Below are 22,672 nucleotides of genomic sequence, written 5' to 3'. Positions count from 1 at the left end.
TTCTTCTTTTTTTTTCTTTTTTTTCTATTTTTTATTTTCTTTCATCCAATTGACATGTTACAATTCAATATCCATCAAACACACTTAATATACAAAGAATCCACCAAGATCAAATTGACAACCACATGTACACACAACAATAGTTCTAATACTATTCCATTGTCTTTCACAAAATGTATTGAAACATCAAATTAAAAGTGTGATTGGAGAAACTAAGTGCATGCAATTAAGTTGTTGAAATAAAAAAAAAAAAAAAAAAAAAAAAAAAATCCAATAAAGTATAAATTTACTATTGCTATAGAAGAACAACAAAAATAGAGAAAGAAAGTAGATTTTGCAGCAAGTAGGGTAAAAAGAAAGTTTTATTTTACCCCACCATTTACTAAAAAGAGAAGCAAGAAGTGGAGTCGATGCACTTCCTATCCATACTTTCCACCCATCCATGCATGAGAATAACACTTGATTTTTTTTTTTCTAAAATCATGCACATCTCTCTCCTATTGTCCTAACAAGATGCATTCTCCATGGAATTCCACGTTGACATTCTCCCACTTGCTTCTCCATTCTCCAAACATTTATCTCCAATTTATCTTCTTATTCAAACGCTCCCTACTGTTTGGTTTTCGTCTAATTCTCATTTCCCGTTCCAGCTACCAACATGCAGGCGCCATACACACACACACACACACAAGTCATGATACAGCCCAACAAGGAATTCGGGGAAACCATGCCCACCCCACACGAGGCAGGCAAAGTCCAGTCTATAATCAATCAGCAAAACCATGTTTGCACATCTCACACTTTTCTTGCAGTCTTTTCCTCACTATCCCCCACTTGTCCACATTCCTGCAGTGTCCCACTCATGTCAACAACTACGTTAAAAGAGCTAGGAAATCCAACCTCAACCTCTTACAAACAAGTTACTCGCAAGTTTTTTGTTTTGTTTCTTTTTTCTTTTTCTTTTTCTTTTTTGTTGGGTCCACCCCAGCAGTGATGTGTTCAACTCACAAGTACCTCGGAGGGAAGGGGGAAGTGAGCTCCACTGGCCCAACAACGCATGAGGAGCGTGGTCTGATTATTGTTGAGCCGGGAGGCTGAGACGGCTGCCTCGGTTGGGACGCTGCCGAGTTTTCGTGTGCTCCAACAAGACTGCAGAGGCACAAACGCACGCACCCACGCATCCAATGAAACGGAACGAAATGGAACGCAGCGAAACTCTTGCACTGGCGATGGTGGGTGAAGCAAAACACAAGCTTTCCACCAATGATGTAAATGGTAGTTTTTAGAGGGGGTTGCAGTGGCACTGGGTGCGGCAGCCAGAATAGAATTGTCCCTCACCCCTGCGAGCGACGACACGACGTATGTGGATGGTCATCCCCACTTTTGCGCTGCACACAATGCTGACTGGTGTTCCAGCGTCAGTCGATCGCCGTCATTGCCCTGTCTCACATCTGAAACATAACGTTATATCCTCCCTCAGCTCGTCGTTGCCTAGAAGCAATTTGGAGCTGCGGAGGATGGAAACTCATTTCTCCAGCGAGTAGCGCGGATCTGCTCTGTGTGTTGGATCTTTTCAAAGCTGGTTAAAAGAGCTGTACTAGTTCGGTTTGCTGTGGAATCTTGTCGTCATTGCTGGAAAACTTCGCAAGGTGGAGCAATTTCCACTGTTAAGGTGGTTTAGTTCTGAAGGTGGGGGAGGGGAGGAGGGGATTTTGGTGATTTTGTTGGAAATTTAGAACTGAGTGGATCCATTCCAAGACGGAGTACTTCCCAGCGTCGGGACGGAACCATTTGTTTGTACCGGGTCCGACCTACATTCCTGAGCGCGTGTTGCAGGCCATGAGCCGCAACAACGAGGACCATCGATCTCTGGCGTTTCCCATGCTCTCAAAATCCGTGGTTGAGGATGTAAAGCAGCTGTTCCGCACTCAGACGGCCACCTCTGTCATCTTTCCTGCCACAGGTAATGAGGCTCTTTTTGTTTAAATTGATCCTTCACGTCTCGTCGCCCAATCGCAGGGTCCTCTACTGTTCGTGCTGAATTTCAGAGCCGTGCCGAATACACGATCGAGTTGGCAAAATTGGAATATTTTTGGGAATTTCTCCATTCCTTACGTTGATGGTTCATCCGAGTGTCCGATGCCTTGCTCATATCCTTGTTTTTTGGATACAAAAAGCATGCTTTCTGTTTTCTTCAGTTTTCGGTAGTTGCATCAGTTCTTAACCAGTTAGATGTGGCCACCACCTGGTTAAATTTGAACCTTCTTCGGCTGATTTTCGGGGAATGTAGCTAAATATTCTCGTTGCCCCAGTTGCGAAGACTTAAGTTGCTCCACATTGACAGAATTGAGTGATGTTGGATATGAATGTTCTGAAGGTACTGGATCATGGGAGAGTGCGTTAACCAACATGTTGTCACCGGGAGACAAGATTATCGCCCCCCGGTTGAGACAATTTGCCGTGCTCTGAATAAACCTCATGAAGCGTCTTAATTTCGACGTGGATGTCATCGACTGCGAGGGGGGCGAGGGTGTCGATTTGGACATTCTCAGGCAGAAGCTGGAAGCGGATCAGGCGCACGTCGTGAAAGCTGTCTGCGTCGTGCACAATGAGACATCCACGGGAGTCACAAGCGACATTGGCGAAGTCCGCCAAGTTCTCGGTATCGATCTACTCCTTCCAACTCGCCACCATCAAATTGTCACATATCAATGTAAGGCTAAATGAGGTCGAATAAATGAAACTTACAAGGTAAAAAAATAAAAATAAAATGTCATGAGCAATTCGGAACCGTGATGATGTTCGCAGATGAGGCAAGGCACCCCGTATTGTTACTCGTCGACGGAGTCTCTTCTGTGGGCGCAATAGACTTCCGAATGGACGAATGGAAAGTGGACGTTGATCTCACCGGATCCCAGAAAGCTCTCTCTCTCTCCCCACCGGGCTTGGAATCGTATGCGCAAGTCCGAAAGCAATCGAAGCTTCCAAACATGCCAAATCTACACGCGGCTATTTCGACTGGGGAGAATATATAAAATGTTACAAGTCGGGGAGTTACTGGCCTTACACTCCGTCCGTCCAGTTGCTGTATGGACTACGAGCCTCCCTTGATCTAATCCTCAAAGTAGAGGGTCTAGAGAATGTTATCGCCAGACATAGTCGGCTTGCCGAAGCAACCAGGTATGGCCACCAATTCACACCCTCACAACATGCTTTGCAGTGAGTAAGTAGCCCCATGGGAGCCGATGTTCGCTTCGGTGCTTGAAATGCAGGCAAGCAGTAATCGCATGGGGACTTACCGTATGCGCCAAAGAGCCCAAGTGGCACAGTACAGTTGTGACCGGCGTCGTGGTACCCCCTTGGCTGAACAGCAACGATGTGATCAAAGTTGCGTGGAAGAAGTACAACTTGAGTCTCGGTATCGGTCTCGGCAAAGTTGCGGGAAAGGTCTTCCGAATCGGACATCTCGGATACGTAGATGAGGTGCGCTGAGATATGCTTTGCTGAATTGCATTCAGTCTCCGTTTCGATCGAAAGCGAATATCTCCTTTTAAACCCTCTTTCTGGATGGTCTGTACAGCTACAACTGCTCGGCGCTCTAGCGGGTGTCGAGCTCGCTTTGACGGATGTTGGATATCCTGTCACACTAGGAAGTGGTGTAGCTGCAGCGCAAGCAATTTTGTCACGGCAAACCCCTTCTATCGCTTCCCGACTTTGAATATAAGACATCGGTTCAACTTCCGTGGATGACGACTACATCGACATCACCGAGCCATAGTAGAAGTTTCAACACCGGACTGGACAATGGAAGGAGTTGATTCCAGCAGTGACTTGAAGCACTCTGCATGCCTGCATTATCTCCACTTCGGTAAAATGTGTAGAAAGTTAATTGCACTCTGCAAATCAAAAGCCTTGAGTATTGATCAACAATTTGGGTATTCTCGTAAGATTTGTACACAGCAAAGTTCTCCCCCACTTGTTCAGTCAGAGACTAAAACTCGTACACCAATATCCATAGTAATTACAGGCATTTCAACTCTGTGGGAGTGGAATCTACACATCACAACAACCATGGTCAATGAAGTTGGCCATGTTAAAGGGCCCAAGTTTACAAGTGAATCTGGTAAGGGCACAACTTTGGATATATGTACATGATCATAAAGATGATCCTGAATGCATGCTTTGCAAGCTACTATGGTTCAAGAAATTGGGATCTGTATTTTCCCACACAATTCTGTCACCGTATACCATGGTCACAAGCGTGCACAGAAAAACCAGCGGAACACCCACAATGCATCCGTTAGGAAGCAGGTTAATGAGAGTCTGCACATCAGCGAAGAAACGTGTGAAAAAGAATATCAGGATTGTGTCTACGTTGAGAAGCTACAAGGCAAACCTGGACACTCTAAATATTCAACTCAAAATATGCGAAAACAGACCTAGGGTGCAGCAAATAAAATGCTAAATGTAATACCATCATCTTGAAAGCTTTGAGAGCAACATACCAAGAATGATGCACCAAGATGCATGACGGGCACAAATAGCTTTTGAGAACCAACGCCATGTGTGTAGGCATTGAAGGCAATGACCATCGAGAAGGTATGAAGAAGAAAAAATGCTAAAGTCAACAAGGCTGCACATTCACAAAACAACCCCCAGCAAGAAACACATGTAAAAATGAGAACAATATTTTGAGAGTTTTTGACGAGATAATCCTACACTTAAACTGCACACCCTCACGAATTTCTTTCTTTTTTCTTTTTCTTCTTTTTTTTCAAAATAACCAGCTCGACCCCATCGTATACAGAGGGATCAATACCTGATACAAGGAAAAAGGGCATCTCCTTGCAGCTTTCAGTGTAGTAAGTAGCTGGACCAAAAGCTGGTGCAATGACACTCAGGCCAAAGAAGATGGCGTGAGCTACTCCATGGCCAACCCCGCTGGCTGTTGAACAAGCGAAAAAAGTTTAACTACAGATCTTTCAGGTGTTCAAGTATCCATGAAGTCAATCCATGCGATTACGAGTGTGTCGTCAACAGCACTAACTCAACCAAGCAACCAAACATACTGTAGCATAAAGACAACGACCATGCACGAAAGCAACACAACAAAATAGTGTGTCACAACGAACCAAAAGAGACTTCAAGTCTGTCCACAAAGTTAAGCTGGGGTTTCGAAAGCTTTACTGCTAACACGTTCAGATACTTCTCTGTTTTCCTGCAAGCTTAATATGCAGGAAATATTCAGCGGAAGCTATGGCTTATGTCTGGGCAAACAGCATCAGAGACCTCGCTTATAATCATGTTGCATGCTAAGCCATCGCTCAATATGAAATTCAAAGAAATACGAAGTAAGCCAAATAACACGAAATGATGCTCGGGTCTAGCAACTTCTAACCCCTAAACTAGTATTAGATTATTGGGAATGACTGCCAAAACACAAGACTTACAAGAAGAAGCGCCAGTAGAAAATCCTAGTAACCTCTTGGATAAAAACAGCAGTGGCCAACATCAGCAGGAACACCCACGAAGGGCCGGGAAGGAACGCCCTCCAAATGATCGCAGCAGCAACAAGGCTCACCAAATATATCAGAGCACTGCAAGAAGTTACACAATTTTTCGGATTAACTTCAAAAGCTAAGTTCCGCACAAATTTCCTTTAAAATTTCCAAAATATGAAACCCTAAATCCGAGAAAGCCATAACAAACGACTTCGATAGCTCGTTCGAAACAGACGCTACAATTCGCTTCTGGCGACAAAAGTAATCAGGCTCGGTGCGTAATCGTTTCAAGAGCCGACACGTTCAGAGGGAATTCCACATTGCAGAACTTAAACGCAACACAGTCTAAGCTGAATTCATGAACCTTCGCACACGGGGCAAAATTACATCACGTAATAAAGGATGGGAAGGTTCAACCCACCTGGCTAGCACCGTGAGGGTGAGGAACGGCTTCGGTGCAATCGACGAGAAGAAAATGGTGAGAGCTGGGCCCAAGGCTATTAAGAAATAGCCTAAACCAACAACCACACCCATCCTCTCAAACTTTTTGCTCTCTTCTTCCCCGACCTCGATGCCAGCTTCGTCAAATCGATCCCCCAATTCCTCACCCCCGGAAAACTGTCTCTGCAAAGGCTCTTCGGTGCAATTTTCTTCAGAATCAGCTTCCTCAAACCTGCCTTATCACAAAACTGACGAACACGACTTCTCACAAATTCCATTTTCGCAAAGACGAAGTAGGAATTCTCCGCATGGATGGCTGCCTCCAGGATACAAGGAACAGATGGCCATGATGTCTGCAATCTCACGAACAGATGTTGAAACATGCACATACAAAACCTAAGTCAAAGCCAAGCAAGCAAGATATTCTTCCTTTCTTTTTGGGGAAAAGTGCAAAATTTCCACTACAATATAATTTCTTGATTCAATTCTAGCTAGTTTGTTAATAGTTGCCCCTGCTATTCAGCCTATGAACTTCATCTGCCAAATTAGGGTTTAGTGCTCTGGGTTTGGAAGGCTTGCAAAGTGCCATGAAAACACTCTTTTTTCTCCTCAACTTCGTAGCAGAGCATGTGTTTGCAAAAAATCACAATTTGTGATTCCATTCCAGTGGTAAAATACTTGATATATGTATGTATATATATATAAAAGTAATGCTGAAACCCAGGTGACCTATTTCTCTGGTAGTACCTCCCAGGTTAACAAATGCCCTGTAATGTTCAAATGAACCTTGTGAAAACTACGACTATTCAAAGGAATTCTTTTGCAAGTTTTTCACATTTATTACACTTTTGGGCGTAAAATATGTGTAATGGCATCATTTGGAAGGACTTTTTTGATGTTTCAGTGTGTTGTAATCTCCCACATTTAATTTAAGAAGACATTCAATTTAAATAGACCCATGTTTTTACTAAATCGACCCACCTTTGATGAAGAAGAGTGGTTGCAGATGTAAAAGTGGAGAAATAAATGTAGAAGTCGTTTGTACTTTTCATGAAGGATAAGATGGGTGGGTTTATTTAGTAAAATCTTGGGTCTATTTAATATTCTCCTAATTTTATCATAATTTTACCCTAACCTTGCATGTAGTAACAATGACCCCACCTTCTTGCTTGTTGTTTTTCAGTACTAGTCTTTGCATCTGCTTGTCAGTGTTGTATCATTTCAGGGTTCAAATTTGAATTGGTGGGTTTGTAATTTTAGTATAAGTAGGAATGAAGTTTTAGTTTTTCTTTCTTTTTCATTATTCTTTTCACCATTCGTTTCCTGTTGCGAGCACAAATACCTCACACTGATATATTTTGTCATGACTTCAAATTCATCGATCTCTCTTAAAGAATCACACTTTCGATATACAAATTAAAATGTGAACAAGAATCTAAAATCACACATACTCATCTCAATTTTACACAAGTTGAAAATCTTCTCAAATGTGTTGTTAAAATTTTTAATTGTATGTTTTTTTCCACAAAAACATTATAATTGGATGTACAAACTAAAATTATGCACTAATTTTCAAGAGTGTATTTACTGCCTTCAATAATATGCATAATCTACTAAAACAAATCATGGTTTTCATAAAAAATTCAAATTATTTACGGTTTTCATTAAAAATAATAAAAAAAAAAGTAAGGGGAAAAATGTACTAATCTTATTTTTTTTAAATAAAAAATCTATGAGGTTTGGTAAACTTTAAAAAGGAGTGTGGTATTAAGATGTCCAATTCAAAGTTGTAAAAGTTGGCAAATTCCTGACTGGTCTATTTGACTTCTTTCTTTCAGCTTTTTAGTTGTATCAGTGAGAGAATCAAGTAGAAGGAATTTTTGCTTCTTTTTATTTTACACTATTTGGCTATTTATTTTTATTTCTTTAAAAAAGCATGTCAATATAACGTTGGTAATTTATCTTAAGAACATTAAACAACAAATCTATCACTACTACATTGAAATAATGGTATCCTTTAAATTAATCATTGTAACAAGTTTAAAAAGTAAAAAGTACATCATATTTGAATAATGGAGTTTTTACATCTTTGGATTAAGATGCAAAAAAAATGTGTAGTAATATACACATGAAAACTATAAAAAATCTGATTGAATCCTACATATTAAATAATTGCAAAAACATATGCCAATAGTAATATAATTTATTTGAATCATTTTTTATAGCACACTTATTATATAAATATAAAATAAAATTGGAGTAATAAAATATTTTTATACATCATATAAATTACAAAGGTTGTAAAACAAATCAAACGGAATTAACAATTAATATTTTCAATACACTGTTCACTATAAAAATACAAAAGAAATTGATTGAGTTCTTTTTATATTTATAATTGACTAATTTAACAAAAATAATTATGATCAAATAATGATTAATATATTTGCAACTGACATTAATTTCTACATCGTGATAGAAATTTATAATTTTAAATCTAATTGCATGTTAAATTAGTTATTATCAAAATATATATTGTATTCATGGTGTTTCTGAATAAACCAGATAAAAAATAAAAATAAAATCTGTTTAGCATCTACTATTAACATAGCAACTAGGTTTGTACTCTAAAAAATATATTCTGAGAGAATATTATTCAAATAAACATGTGATTGTAATACACTTCTTATTTGTAAATTAGAAAGTGCCTTAAGAAAAATTGAAATCAGGAATAGATTTCTCATGTTACTAATATACTCATAAACGATTTCACAAATTAAAAATACAAACTACATATTTAACAATGTGATTTGAGGATAAATTACTGTAATATACTAGTCGACATATACATAATTTTAAACATTTATTTATATATTTTTTCAAAAATATGAAATGAGTATATATTAGAAGGTTAGTTTTATTTAATTTTATTATTTGTAAAATATATTATTTTTTAAAATTATTTCAAATAATTTGTTAGTTCCAATATATATGTATGTGTGTGTATATTAATATAAGAACCCCTTACTTTGTTTTAGAAGTAATTTATTAAAGAAAATTATTAATATATATATATATATATAGATATTTAAATATTAAAAAAATGTATATTCAATATTTGAAAAAGGATTTTTTTATTGAAATATATTATTAAGTTTTATTAATTTAATCGTTTAATAATTGTAGTTTTGAATTTTGGTTTTAATAAGGGAGTCATTTATTTTATTTTTTTATCTTGTTAAATTATGAATTAGAAGAAACCTTCAAAGAAGCGAGAAAGATTAGGATTTTGTCACCTATAATGATTTGAGAGCAATAAAGAAGAGTATGAAGTTCAACATAATATTTGTCAGTGTATTGGGTCTATACAAAAAATCTCAAACTTGAATAGATGTACAAGAAAGATATGTGATTTTTGAATTTTGTATTAATTTGACAATGCAATTTGGGCATATTTAATTGTATACACAAGGACATACAAGTACTTGGTAATTCAAAATGAGTTATAATTTCATAGATATTTTCAGATGTATAAATTAGAAAAAGAAGAAAAATTAAGGCATGAATAGAAGAATTCACAACCAAGTTATATACCAAGTTTGAGCCAAAGTTAATATTTGGAATAGGAAATTTAACTAATAAAGGTCTTCATTAAACTTGGAGTTGGAATCTAAGTAATATTAGCAAAACAATTGTTAGAATATCTATTAATTTGTGATTTGAGATTTGATCTTGCAATATTATAAATAATTAAAGAAGATAATGGTTTGTAAAATTTGAAACAAATTCAACAACTCAATTAGAAAATAAGTCTTGTTAGGGTTCAACAATTAAGATTCATATTTAAACTAAAAAATAAATTTTTAAATTGAATATCTTTGTTTTATTTTTCACATTATTAGATATTATTTAAAAGATATAAATACATATATATCAAAATATCAAAAATATAAATAAAATCTATTTGGAATAAATATTTTTATTTTAAATCTACAAACTAATTAAAATAACATCAATTATTACAATGACTAATGTAGGAGAATAGAAAATTATAATAAAGATTTTTCATTCATCCAAAAATATTATCTAAAAAAATTTAATAGCAACTCAATACATTTTTCAGATAGGAATCAATAGGAATCTAAAATATTTGCTAGGCAATGAACTTACGGAAGCACAAATGCAAGAATAAATAGATGAAACTTTGAACTATTGCAACAAACAAACACCACTATCTTTAGAACTAAAACATACACACATATAAGAGGTCATGGAAGATCTTCTTATTTTTCTTTTTCTTTTCTAATTTTCTACTTTAAATGACAACTTTTATAATAAAACTCAAGAACCTCAAGACTATCACTACTAGAATTCATTCATTACTCTAAAATTGACACCAGATGACAGAAACACAAACTGAGAAAACAACAAAAAATAAATGAAGTAAAAATACAGCAGTGCGTGGTATTATTACATGGGCACTGACTCTTCTTCCCTGCAGTGCTAAAACCCATATCTATTAGCAAATCAAAAACCCTAAAATTGATGCACCCAGTATCAAAATCCATTCCAAGGCTTTGCAGCTCCGATGACTCCAGCAGCACTCCACCGAAGATTGTACACAATTGGCAGAGCCGGGCCTCGAATTCTGCTTTCGCAGCTCATCACTTAATTAATGTTGGTGTTTGTTGAGGTTTCCAATGGGAAGGGTGAGGAAAGAATTCTCAGGTGTAAGGATTCCAGCGAGGGCGATGTACCACGCAGTCACGGCGGTGAATATGCCGAAGAAGCCACTAGCCTGAACTTTGACACGCAAAATCATGAGAAATTAGCGAGTTGCTACGTATAAGACAGTGATGTGTGTGATTTTAGGATTCAGGTAAGCGCATGAATGAAGTTGAGGGGAGGAATTGTTGGGTATGAGGTGTAGAGAGGCAGACCCTTTTGATAGGATGAGCCGATGAACTCCGAGATGATGATCAACGTGAAGGTGAGGGATAGGAATAACGCTGTGCTGAGCGCCACGCTCGCCCTGAGAGTTAGAGCAGCAAGCAGCATCGCGAAGGTGAAAATAGTCCCGGCGAGTAAAAAGATCGCATTAGCTCGACGAATGTCCTGCTCGGGGTCGGTGTGCCCGTCGTGGACTCCAAACCAAGGGATCAGAGTGGCGGTGTAAGAGAGCTGGAGAGCGCCGAAGGAAGAGAACGTGGTCGCCGCGAAGGTATTCCCTCTCTTCAATTCCCACATCCCGGCTAGGAATGCCACTGTACCACCGTAAAACGCCGCAAGCCCTGTGACAACGTTAGGCGGCGACGACGGCGAAATGCCGAAGAGGCCTGCATTTTAGCACGACTGCACGAAGGTCGTCAGCGCGAAACCGCTCAGCCCCAAGGGCGCAGGGATGGCGATGCCGACAACAAGCGACCGAGGCAAAGTCTCGTCAGCTCGATGATGAATGTCTCCACAGACACGCTCGCCTGCACGACGGAGCCCTCTGAAACGCTGTGAGCAGAATTCATGAAAGCAGGAGCGCATGAGCAAATCCACCTCCGAGAAATCAAGGGAGTGTCGATGGAATCAGGAAAAGTCGACAGTGCTAACGCAATTGACAGAAACGGCATGGAATCGAGGCGGGTCAGGGAGCTATGCAATCAGATAGATAGGGTGGGGCTTATTGTGTTGAGAGTGTGTGTGTGTGCGTGAGTGTGAAAGCTAAGGGGATTCTTCTTCTTCTTCTTCTTCTGCTTCTTCGGCGACAAGGATTCGGAGCGAGGATCTCGGGGAGGGGGGATACTGACGGTTGTGTCCTCCGCAGCGCCGTCAAGCACTTCGGCGTCGGCGTCTGCGTCGGCGAGTGCAAGACCACCACCCGCGCTTTTCCTTTCCTTTTCTTTCCACTTCTGCATCTTTCCCTTTACTTCCCACTCCACTTTTTTTTTCTCATTTTCTTTTTCTTTTTCTTTATCTTCTTTCTGTTCTCTTTTCTTTTGTGTAATTTGTTGGTATGGAAGGAGGTTCGTTCCAATGCTATTAATTAAGTTGAAAATTTCAAGCTGGCATGGATGTGGTTGTGTCCCTTGTTAAGCAGCCAGTTAAGACTAGAGTTTCATTTTTATCATGAATGTTGGGTTGGTGAAAGAAGCTTCTTTAGGTACCTGTAATTGTGATTTAATGATCTATATTTGTCAAATTTGTTTGGATTTTTTTTTCAATTTGATTAGAAGATTTTTCTATTTTCATTTGGATTTGTATTTTGATCAATTAATTGTAGTTGGAAAGAAGTGGTTTTGTAAAACATAATTGTTTATAAACAATCATCAATTATTTTAAGTAATAATTTCTTTACTTTAATAAATTTTAAAGAAAATATTGAAGTTTGATTGTTTATTTAAAATTTAATATTGAAGATGCATTAAAGAATTTTTAATTATTGATGTGCACCAATTTTATATGTAATTTTTGGTACGATACTCAAAACAATATTGTAAGATTTATTTTTATTTTACAAAAACAGAACAAAACAAAACTTGAATTGCATGTCAAATTTGTGGTTAAATAAGAATATTTTTATAATTGATTGTATAGAAGATAGATGATAATAATAATAAATAAGATAAATCATTCAAATTAGCTTAAAAAAATTAGAGTCTTAAAAAACCTCTCTTGAGTTATTAATACTTACAAACATATTTGATTTTTTTTGAATTGAAGGTTTCAAAAGTTAAGAAAATAATAAGAAATAATTAATTTCAAATTAGATAAAGCTCTTGTAGAAAGCTTTAATAATAAATATATCTTCAAGTCTTCATCCATAATATTATCAAGGACATAAATCTTAAAGAACTAAAAGATCATGATACTCCTGTATCATTTAAAAAGACTAGATAATCATTCAAAGATGATATAATATTAAACTAATATGGCCATTTCCAAAGACAAGAATACTAAAAAGTCTTAAAAACAAGACTAAGGACTAAAAAGGCATTGACAAGAATAAAAAAAGGCTTTATTCTTGCCTCCATATATACTCTTAATTAAGAATTATATAGCAATGTCCTATAAAACTTGCAAAACGTGTTGACTTTGCAAGACACATATCTTAACTTGCAAAGCAAGTTTTTTATATGTATATTATATAGTTAGCTTATTTTGTAAGCTATCAAGACATAGAGAACTTGTTGAACAAGTTTTTAACCTAATAATCAACTAAAAATACATGTAAAGACAAAGAAACATCTATAAAGCTTCTAAGAAGCTTTTCTAAAAAGTATTATGAAATAAATTTACTTTTATCTACTTCTACTTAATCATATAGATAAATATTAGAAAAAATATGTATATTTGTGACATTATCCATCTTTTTAGGAACAAGTTTTATGAGGAGTGGTGATCATATGTTGACAAAACCCAAGATGCAACAAATTGTGTTTGTCACATACTCTGATCTTTTTTTTCTTTGAAGATGGTTGATAGATCTTCTCTGCTATCATTAGTGTTCCATACCAAGGCAAGAAGACCACTATATTATTTGATCATTGTTGAGGCCTTTGTAACATCCTTTAAATAAAACATTTGAAACACCATCAGAAGTCATTCATACCTCTAATAAAATCATCAAACATAAGGAGTTTTTTTCAAGGTTGTAATATCAAACACATTCTATTTTACCATCTATTTGAAGAAAGACATGTCATTCTTGAGAATCTGCATCTTGATTATATCTTCTTAAAGGTTGTGACAATCACAATGTCTTATCTGATAAGTCAGCAAAAAAAAATGCTTGAGTTGAATTTTCTCATTTTTGCTTCTCCATCTCTTTAGCATCACAAATACTTAAAAATTAGAAATAAGAATAAAAGTTAGAATTGTGGTTGTTCCTTGCAATAAGCACTTGAATTGATCTTTTGTCATTCTTGAGCTTCGTTTAATTGTACTTTTATTATTGCTTGTAGCTTTGATATATAATTCTTTAAATTTTTTGCCACAAGATTATCAACTTTCGAAAAGTTAAAAATATCAAGTCATGGATGATAACTATAATTGACAAAGAAAGGTGTTTATTAAATAAAAAATTATATTGAATTATCATATTCTAATTCAGCCAATGGCAAAAGAGTTGTCTAATCATCTTAATAATAATTGATGATATACATCAAATATTGCTCTAGAACTTAATTCATTTATTTTGTTTGCCTATTAGTTTGAAGATGAAAAGTCAAAGAGATTTTTATATCCACCTTTAAAATCTTGAAAAGGATTTTTCAAAATCTAAATACAAATTAATTCATCCTATTTAATATAATAGCTTTAAATAATCTATGATAGTGATAGATATTATTAAGAAAAAACTTAGCCATTTTTTTAATAATGATAGTTCTTGTACTTAATACAAAATATACAATCTTGATAAAATAGTCTACTACTATAAATATAGAATTATACAAACTTGAGATATGAATATTTGTCATGAAATCCATAAAAACAAAAGATCATGGTTGTTTTAGAATAGATAATGGCTGAAGAAGTCTATAAAATCGATGACGAGGAGTTTTAAATCTTGAACAAATATTACATAATTATACAAAGTCTTTGACTACCTTTTACATTTGAAGCTACCAAAAATCTCTAAATATTAGCTTTAAAGTCTTGTTGTATCCAAAATATTTGATTGTTAAAAAATCATGACGAACTTAAAGAATTAATTTGCATTGGTTCTAGCCTTAATAAATAAGTTTCTAAAAACTTGAAAGTTACTATCATTACTTGAGTTACTCTTCTTTAGCTAAGTCTTTATTCTTGACGTCTTTCAAATAATTGATTGTTGCATGCAATGGCCTCTGTAATAAATTATTTTAAAGATTTTGCTTTTGGCATTTTTAATAAAAAAAAACTTTGATGTTATCCTTCAATCCACATCAAAATTGATTGATAAAGGCTTTATCATTCTAATCCATGTTACAAACAAGGTTTTGGAATTTAGTAGCATATATGGTAGTTGATTGTGATTTTTTTTAAAAAAAATAAGAGCTTAGTCTCTACTACTATTTCTTGATCATTTTTTTCCAAATAAAGCTATAAATACTTCTAAAAATGAATTCAAATCATAAAAGAGTCATAAATCCTTGTCCATCAAAGGTGCAAATCAAATCAAAGCACTTTGAGATAGAAGTGCACTTATGAATCCAACTTGAGTAAATCCATGAAGATATTGGAAGGAATGCAATCTTAGATAGAGCTTAACTTATTGTAAAAATCCTTGAAATTTTGATCTTTTTTCATGAAACTATTTTCACATACTAATCTTTATTCTTGTCGTACTTGTAGAAGCAAAACTTCTTAGATTTAGTTATGAGCTCAATTTACTTACTTTCTTCAACTGCACAATTTCTTGATATAGACTCTAAACTTCTTTTTAAGCATAGGATTAGTACTTCTATGGTTGATGCTCATGATGCATAAAATTTCTATGCTAAAAATGTCATAAATTTTTTAAAGATCACCAATAGTTACAAATTTATTTTAATTCCACCAAGTATAGCATCCATGATTTTTTCTTCTATTTCAAATAACTTAACAAATCCATAAGTTAAATTAAAAGAAAATAATCTGCAACTTCTAATATCAAATAAAAATTTCTATAAAGAAAGATAATCCACTTTCTTTAAAAAAAATATCAATGTTAAAAAACTAAATACTTTATTTAAAGGTGAGTAATCCATGACCTTTAAATTACAAGAATAGAAGTAGAATAATTCATTCACTTCTAAAAAAGACAAGAATAATAAATTACTATTCTGATCAAATTATCAAGGACATTAATCTTAAAGAGGTATAAGATCAAGACACTCTTATGTTACTCAAAAAGACTAAATAATTACTCAAAGATGATATAATATTAAACTAGAATGACTATTGCCAAAGACAAGAATACTAGAAAGTCTTGAAATAAGACTAAGGACTAAAAAGACATTGACAAGAGTGAAGAAGGCTTTACTCTTGCCTCCATATATACTCTTAACAAGAAGCTATATGGTGATGTCTTATAGGACTTTCAAAATGTATTGACTTTGCAAGATACATATCTTAACTTGTAAGGCAAGTTTTTTATATGTATGTCACATAGTTAGCTTGTTTTACAAGCTAACAACACATGGTTAACTTGTTGACCAAATTTCTAACCTACCAATCAATTACATGCACATGTAAAGTCGAAATAGCGCTATGAAGGTTCTAAAAAGCTTTTCTAAAAAATATTATGAAATAAGTATATTTTTATTTACTTCAATTTAATCCTATAGATAAATATTAAAGTAAATATGTATATTTGTGAAAAAAAATTATCATTTTTTTAAAAAATAAGAATTGAATAAAAAAGAAACCAAAGGCCAAAGTAATATTGATAATTTAACTAGATTCGTACTTATTAGAATTTTTTTTTCTAGCAATGCTATATTAATAGTATTTTTAATGTTCTTGACATAGTTTTAAATGGCTTTAATATACATATCATCTATTATAAATTAACTAAAATAATAATAAAATTAGCTTATTAAATACCAAACTATACTTTTTATTCATTTCTTCAATAATTTTTTAAAATTATGTTAAGATAATTTGTGATGTTTTTTTAGGATTAATTTTTTTTCAATTGAAATTAATTGACTTTGGAGATTCATTGCACATTTTACATATTAGACCTTTATTCTAGGTCATTTAATTTTTATCTTCCAATGTTTTGGTGTCACAAGTTTATATTAATGGTATTAAAGATTTTAAACAAAAATCTCTTCTTAAATACATAAATATTACTTAATAAGATTAGTCATTATTTAATAATTAATATCATCCATTTAAAATCATATGAAATAACATTAGAAGAACCACTAATATGAAGTTGATAAAAACTTATTTATTTTACATGAAAATATTTAGTTCAATACCAATATTTTTATATTATTTTATTTTTTATATTGAATCTTCTTTATCAATTATTCTTTATTCTTTACTCTATTTTTTAAAGAACTAGATTTTGTACTTCAATTTTTAAAAATAAAATTAACTAATAACAGTGAAATATAAAGATTTATTAAGATTTTTGATTATTAGTAATTTTCAATTTTAAAGAAAAATATAATAAATAATTATTTAAAAAAAAAATTTACTTAAATTAATATTAAAATTAAAAAATATAGTTTTAAAACCTTAAATTTTTTTGATATTAATAACTACAAATTAAGTATAAGTATCATTAGATAGATAATACTTTTTCTATTCAAATTCAATAAATTTTTGAAACTTCATATTAATATTTATTTCTACAGAACTAAATAAATTTTTAGCTTTTATTATTAAATTGATATAAATTTCCTACTAAAATTAATTACAACCAATTGATTTTAAGAAATTAAAAGTAAGCTAGATAAGAGTAATAAGAATTGAAGATATTAAAGTATAAAAAATTTAAAATAAATTAATAAATAACCATCTTAATATATTATTTATAAAATTTATCTTTATTTGGAATAAATTTAATTTAGGAACATAATTATGTTTAACGGTTTATAAAATAATAAAATATTTTCTTTAATACTTTATAAATATACAAAGATGCTTTAATAATCTCTAAATTAATCTTACAAAACAAACTTTATTAATACGTATTTAATAATAGACTTATAAAAAAATATTATTTAAAATTATAATTAAATATTTTATTATAAATAAATTTTATTTAAAAAATATAATAAAAATTGAATTATTTTCATAAAAAAATTGAATTATAAAACGAAAAAATGAACTAAGAATAAAATTAATAATAAATAATTTTTGAATTTAAAATTAATGTATTAGATAAAATTTTAAAAAATATTATATATTCTAAAAATTCAATTTTTTACTATTATATGTAAATACTTTAAATATAATTATTCTAATTCATCATAAATAATATTTCTATAAAAGATCAATGGCTATCAAAGCATATTTAATTTACACATTTACAATTCCCTATATTTTTAAAAAAATATATATGATATTTTAATCACTAGTTATAAAAAAAGTAGATAAGACTTTTATAATTTCTTAAAATTATAATTTCTTCAAAAAAAGAAAAAATATCATACATAAACTACTATTATGAGATAATTAATTATAATTTTTCTATAATATTTTTTAATATTCTATTATATAAAAATAGAACTCTAATAGTTTCCAAATGGTTAAATATAAATATAAATATACTAGAAAGAATGCTTCTTTTCTCTATGTAGATTCAATTAAGTATATATATTTTTAGTCCTTTTCTAACATGAAACATTAGGTATAAGTCCAAATTGTTTTTTAAAGTCAGATAAATATTTTCTATTTGATTTTTTTTATTAAAAAATTAAAATATTGCACTTATTTATCAATTTTTTGGATTCATGTTATTTAGTTGTTTCCAATGACTATGACCTTCAACACCGATAATTCCTCACATTTGTTTCGAAGTAATGGGCTTTTGGCATTTTAGACTTATGCAGACATAAGTTACATCTTCAGATGCATATTCACATCAAAATATTCAAAGTCATATCACTTTGGTATAATAAACATTCCTTTAAATAAAATGCTTAATTTATGGGTTTCTATAAGAAAACAAATTTCAATTTGAAATATTTCATCAACACTTTGAAAATAAAAAATATTTTTTAATATATTCATTTATTTCATAAAAACTTAATATTAAATGACATAAACAGAAATAATTTGAATCCATCCTTTGGCTACCAACCAAAGTATTCCTTTCTGTGCTGGCATGTTGTTTTCCATTTCGCACATCTTGTAAAATATTTTTAGAATTTGCAGCAATATTATCTTATAACCTTAGAAATAATGTTTCAAACTCTTATTTAAAATCCATATTGCACTTGCTTACTATGAAAGTTTAACAAGATTAAAAATATGACACAAAAAAGGCAAAAAGAAAAAAACAATTTGTTCACATATAAAACGAAGATTCTTCAAACACTAATACCCAATATATTCCAACTATGTATGTATGTATATACATATACAAAATAATTAAAATCTTACCCACAAATTTTTTTTTACATCAATATTTAAATTAATAGAAGTATCTTAATTTTTTAAATTAATAGAAGTATCTTAATTTCTCTATGTTTTTTCTTTTTAAAATTAAGAAATGTGATTGTGTACAAAACACACAACCAATTGTTCCCTCTTGGTTGTTTATTATGTTGGCATTTCATGACTTCCAAGCTGGTTCTATTCTTAGTCTATGAGTGTGATTCATGTTTACAACATATTCATTGCCCCATTATAATAATAAAATAATAATAAAATGCTCGATAAATCATGACGTTTTGAACTATGTGTTCTCTACTATTGAGAACCATTAAATACCAACTACATAGAGAAACTTTCTGATTAAAGCATGATAAACAAATCAACAATTTACCAAAGCACCACATTTGGTGGTGAGTGTGACAAATCACCACAAAAAAAAACAACAATGCAACTTCTCGTCCGCTTCATTGTATTATTTTTTTAATGTTAGTTTTCAAAATTAGCATATTCCTTCCATTATACCCTCATCCTGCCCACCTCACCCCACCCCCACAAAGCTTACAATGTAATTTTGGTAGTGTGACGTGGCACAAGTGAGACTTGGTAATAGGGCCACAGAATAGGGTGTGATGAATGAGAGCCAACCAAAAGTATCCACGTGGGCGACAGAGTGGATAAGGGAACTTGATGAGTTGGCAGCCGGTGATAGGCCACGTGGCGACTAAGTTCTCAACGACAAGTTCGTGGAAGCTTCTGGAGGGGGGGTGTTGGGAACTTTCCTAACACTACTCCCAATGTCAAACTGCCAGCACATGTCTTGTGTTTCGTCCTACGTGGGATGGAAAAGTCCTATTTTGTTTACTTTTGAACAGAATTATATTGTTGGGTAGAATATAATACAATAGGATTGAATAGAACATATTCATATATATATATATATATATATAAATACATATAACATATTTTTAATTTCCTGTAGGTTTTCCTTTTTCTTTGGCTTTTTTCTTTTTAAGATACAAAGATTGTATTATGATTCCCATATAAGTCGAGGATGTCTTTGTAGAATGAAGTTCATATGCATATGCATGTTGATTTTTTATTAATTTTTTTCATGCATTATAAGGAATTTATCCATTACTTATATTGGAAAAAATAATAAGAAAATAATTATCTTGTTTTTAGCTTGCGGAGGTAAACTTCTTATTCAAAAGTGTTATGTGATGTTCTCTCCAAATTATATATATACAATAGCAAAAACCCATGCCTCAAGCATAAGAAAGTTGTAAAATTTTAATTTATGGTTGCTATTTGAAAATTGACCACTCCTATAAAAATAAAAAATAAAAAACTGAAGAAATCAAATTGCAATGGAACCATTTATTTTTCTTTAGTGTTATTGGCAAAGACAATTCTTATTTACCTCTATAGCTAAAATAGAGAAAGTGCATTGTGAAATGACAACATATATTTTTGGCTAATAAGAATACTTCTTTATCTCAACCAATTGACAAAGACTTCTTTATCTCTTTGTCTTATAACTAAACTTTCTTATCATATAGATCTTGCAACAACTAAATACAACATTATCAAAACATTCATTATTCAATATTACTATTGTCAGTTATTTAGGAGTTAACTTTGTCTGAAATGATTTTTTTTGGTTATCATTCAATTTTATGTGGAAAAAAGAAAAAAAAAAGAAGCTAAGACCTACCATTGTTCTTTGTTAGTTATAATTTACCTCTTTGATTTTTTTTTGATAAGATTGTTTGTTTGAAAATTCAACAAATCAAAACAAAACTTCATATTACATGATTGATATTTTAGATTTTTCTTTGTTTCATTTTTCCTCCCTCATTAAATTAAGAAATTTGGGCGTTCTGTAATTTCATTTTCAGAAGCATGTGTTAAAAGTGGTTCCATGTGTTTCATGCTAATCGCCACAAAGAGAACTTTTACATAAACTATTGTAACCACATTAATGAAAATTATCCAAGCATTAACAGTATAATAGAACTCAAAAAAAAATCCTTCTAATATCCAGAATATAATAGTAAAGAAAGTTCTCAGGCTATTTCACAATCAACTTCAATCAAAATGTATGAGCCACACTGTAGACGAAATCCATGACATTAAAATTTGAAAAAAGAAAAGAAAAGAAAAGAAGGACATATGTGTGTGTATATATATATATATATATATATATATATTAAATAAAAATAAAGGAAAATAAAACCTTTAGAGAACCACAAGTTTTATCATCTCTTAATCTAAATTTATAGCAAGCAATTCACAAAAAATAAAACTTATGTAAATTTAAGATGTCTCTAAAATTTTATAATCTCAAAAATAAAATAAAATCAAGATCAAAATTTGACAGTAACTGATTTCAAGTGTTTGATATGATCAAAGTATATTTTAGAAACAGCAAATTGAAAATAAAACAATAGTGGTGAAGAGAGTTTAATGTTGTGTCCCAACAAAGGCGAATTGAAATTCCATAAATTCCTAAGAGAATGGTTCCACAGGCCATGTACCAATGCCAGAGAGCCAAGTGGAACCCAGTTTACAAGGTCATAGTTATGCCAAGTGTCATCACAAATACATGACACGTGGCATCGCGATGGGAGAGAGGCAGAAGCAGAGAAACATGGGCTCTAAACTTTGGTGGTGAAGAGGAGGTTTGGTTGGGAAGGGGACCCTATTCCCGTGCAATTGCAATGCATGATAACCAACCAAGTCAATTGGTGAAGAATTCCTTTTTAAGGAGAATGCACCCCAAGTTTTGCTCTCTTCCATGTGTGTATTGGGGAGTTCCTTTTGCCAAAGTACCCAATTCATTTGTGCAAACATTTTTTATTTTCATTTTCATTTTTTTGAAAAGAATGTATGTGATTTTAATTTGCGTGGATAAGAATGTGAAGATTAAAGTATTTATAAAAGTATTTTAAAAAGGTGGGCAACAAGGAGTGCCTATGTATTGAGGGTTTTGACGTTTCAAGAGACTTTTCTTGTTGTGGCAGGCAACTTTTGATGAATTCTATGTTTACACTGCAGTGTTCTTTTGTTTGATGTTTGTGAATTTTACTGGGTTTTGTTGTAATGGAATTCATTTCATTTGTTTTTTTTTTTTGTTTTTACCTTTTTAATGGCTTCGGTTTGATGTGATGTATGATGATCTGTGCTTCTAAAATTTCCTCTACTTTTACTGTAAGTATCAAAAATTGATAAATAAGTCTTTGTTTTACAAGTGAGGTGTTTGAAAAGGATAAATTGTAAGAAAGTGATATTTCGTTAAATGAAATGAGAGTAGAGTCATGGAAGTAGATTTATTAAATATTTGTGAGGTTTAATATTACTTTACTAGTAACAACTGTTATACAAATATTAATAAATTAAACAAAAAAATTAGTAAGAAAATTTGAAAATCAGTATAATATACTATTAAATGAATTCAATAGCAAGTTGGTTGGAATAAAAAAATTCAATTCATTTCAAGTTATTTTTTTTTACATTCTCTAAATTTATTATTAGCTTTGAAAATACCATTATCATTGTTTTGGTTGTTGTTGTTGTTGTTGTTGTGTATATATATATATATATATATATGAATCCATACATACAGATTTTAAAAAATTGGTTTAATTTTTTATGTTAAACTT

The 22,672-nt window shown here is 32.2% G+C and overlaps 2 protein-coding genes and 1 pseudogene across 5 annotated transcripts; 1 reads left to right on the top strand and 2 right to left on the bottom strand.

The window, feature by feature from the left end:
• The first annotated feature begins 1,719 nt into the window (after positions 1–1,719).
• Positions 1,720–4,219, top strand: LOC112287240 (serine--glyoxylate aminotransferase-like; annotated as a pseudogene). The gene is made up of 5 exons (XR_016505300.1): positions 1,720–1,963; positions 2,378–2,662; positions 2,809–3,180; positions 3,273–3,483; positions 3,581–4,219. The product of XR_016505300.1 is annotated as a serine--glyoxylate aminotransferase-like (transcript).
• On the bottom strand, positions 4,075–7,240 carry LOC112287239 (gamma-secretase subunit APH1-like). 3 transcript variants are annotated; one of them, XM_073536504.2, is made up of 7 exons: positions 7,104–7,240; positions 5,923–6,295; positions 5,451–5,597; positions 5,133–5,218; positions 4,820–4,945; positions 4,506–4,633; positions 4,075–4,323 (listed from the first exon to the last, which is right to left on the bottom strand). In XM_073536504.2, exons 2-7 carry the CDS (start codon positions 6,033–6,035, stop codon positions 4,156–4,158), a joined length of 768 nt encoding a protein of 255 aa, XP_073392605.1. In that variant the 5' UTR covers positions 6,036–6,295; positions 7,104–7,240; the 3' UTR covers positions 4,075–4,155. The 3 variants fall into 3 exon arrangements, with proteins under 3 accessions (XP_073392605.1, XP_073392604.1, XP_024385828.1); XM_073536503.2 differs by lacking the exon at positions 7,104–7,240 and adding an exon at positions 6,690–6,844; XM_024530060.3 differs by lacking the exon at positions 7,104–7,240 and having other exon boundaries at positions 5,923–6,647.
• Positions 7,241–10,208: 2,968 nt separating this feature from the next.
• LOC149988219 (ammonia transport outward protein 2-like) lies at positions 10,209–16,165 on the bottom strand. The gene is made up of 2 exons (XM_090253505.1): positions 10,883–16,165; positions 10,209–10,740 (listed from the first exon to the last, which is right to left on the bottom strand). The coding sequence occupies exons 1-2, from the start codon at positions 11,187–11,189 to the stop codon at positions 10,736–10,738; spliced, it is 312 nt and encodes a 103-aa protein (XP_090109631.1). The 5' UTR covers positions 11,190–16,165; the 3' UTR covers positions 10,209–10,735.
• Positions 16,166–22,672: the final 6,507 nt, after the last annotated feature.

The sequence above is a fragment of the Physcomitrium patens genome, chromosome 10 (assembly GCF_059467195.1).
Source record: "Physcomitrium patens ecotype Gransden chromosome 10, ASM5946719v1, whole genome shotgun sequence".
Taxonomy (NCBI): domain Eukaryota; kingdom Viridiplantae; phylum Streptophyta; class Bryopsida; order Funariales; family Funariaceae; genus Physcomitrium; species Physcomitrium patens.
The sequence above is the reverse complement of the archived record's forward strand: the minus strand, read 5'-3'. Positions and strand labels throughout refer to the sequence as shown.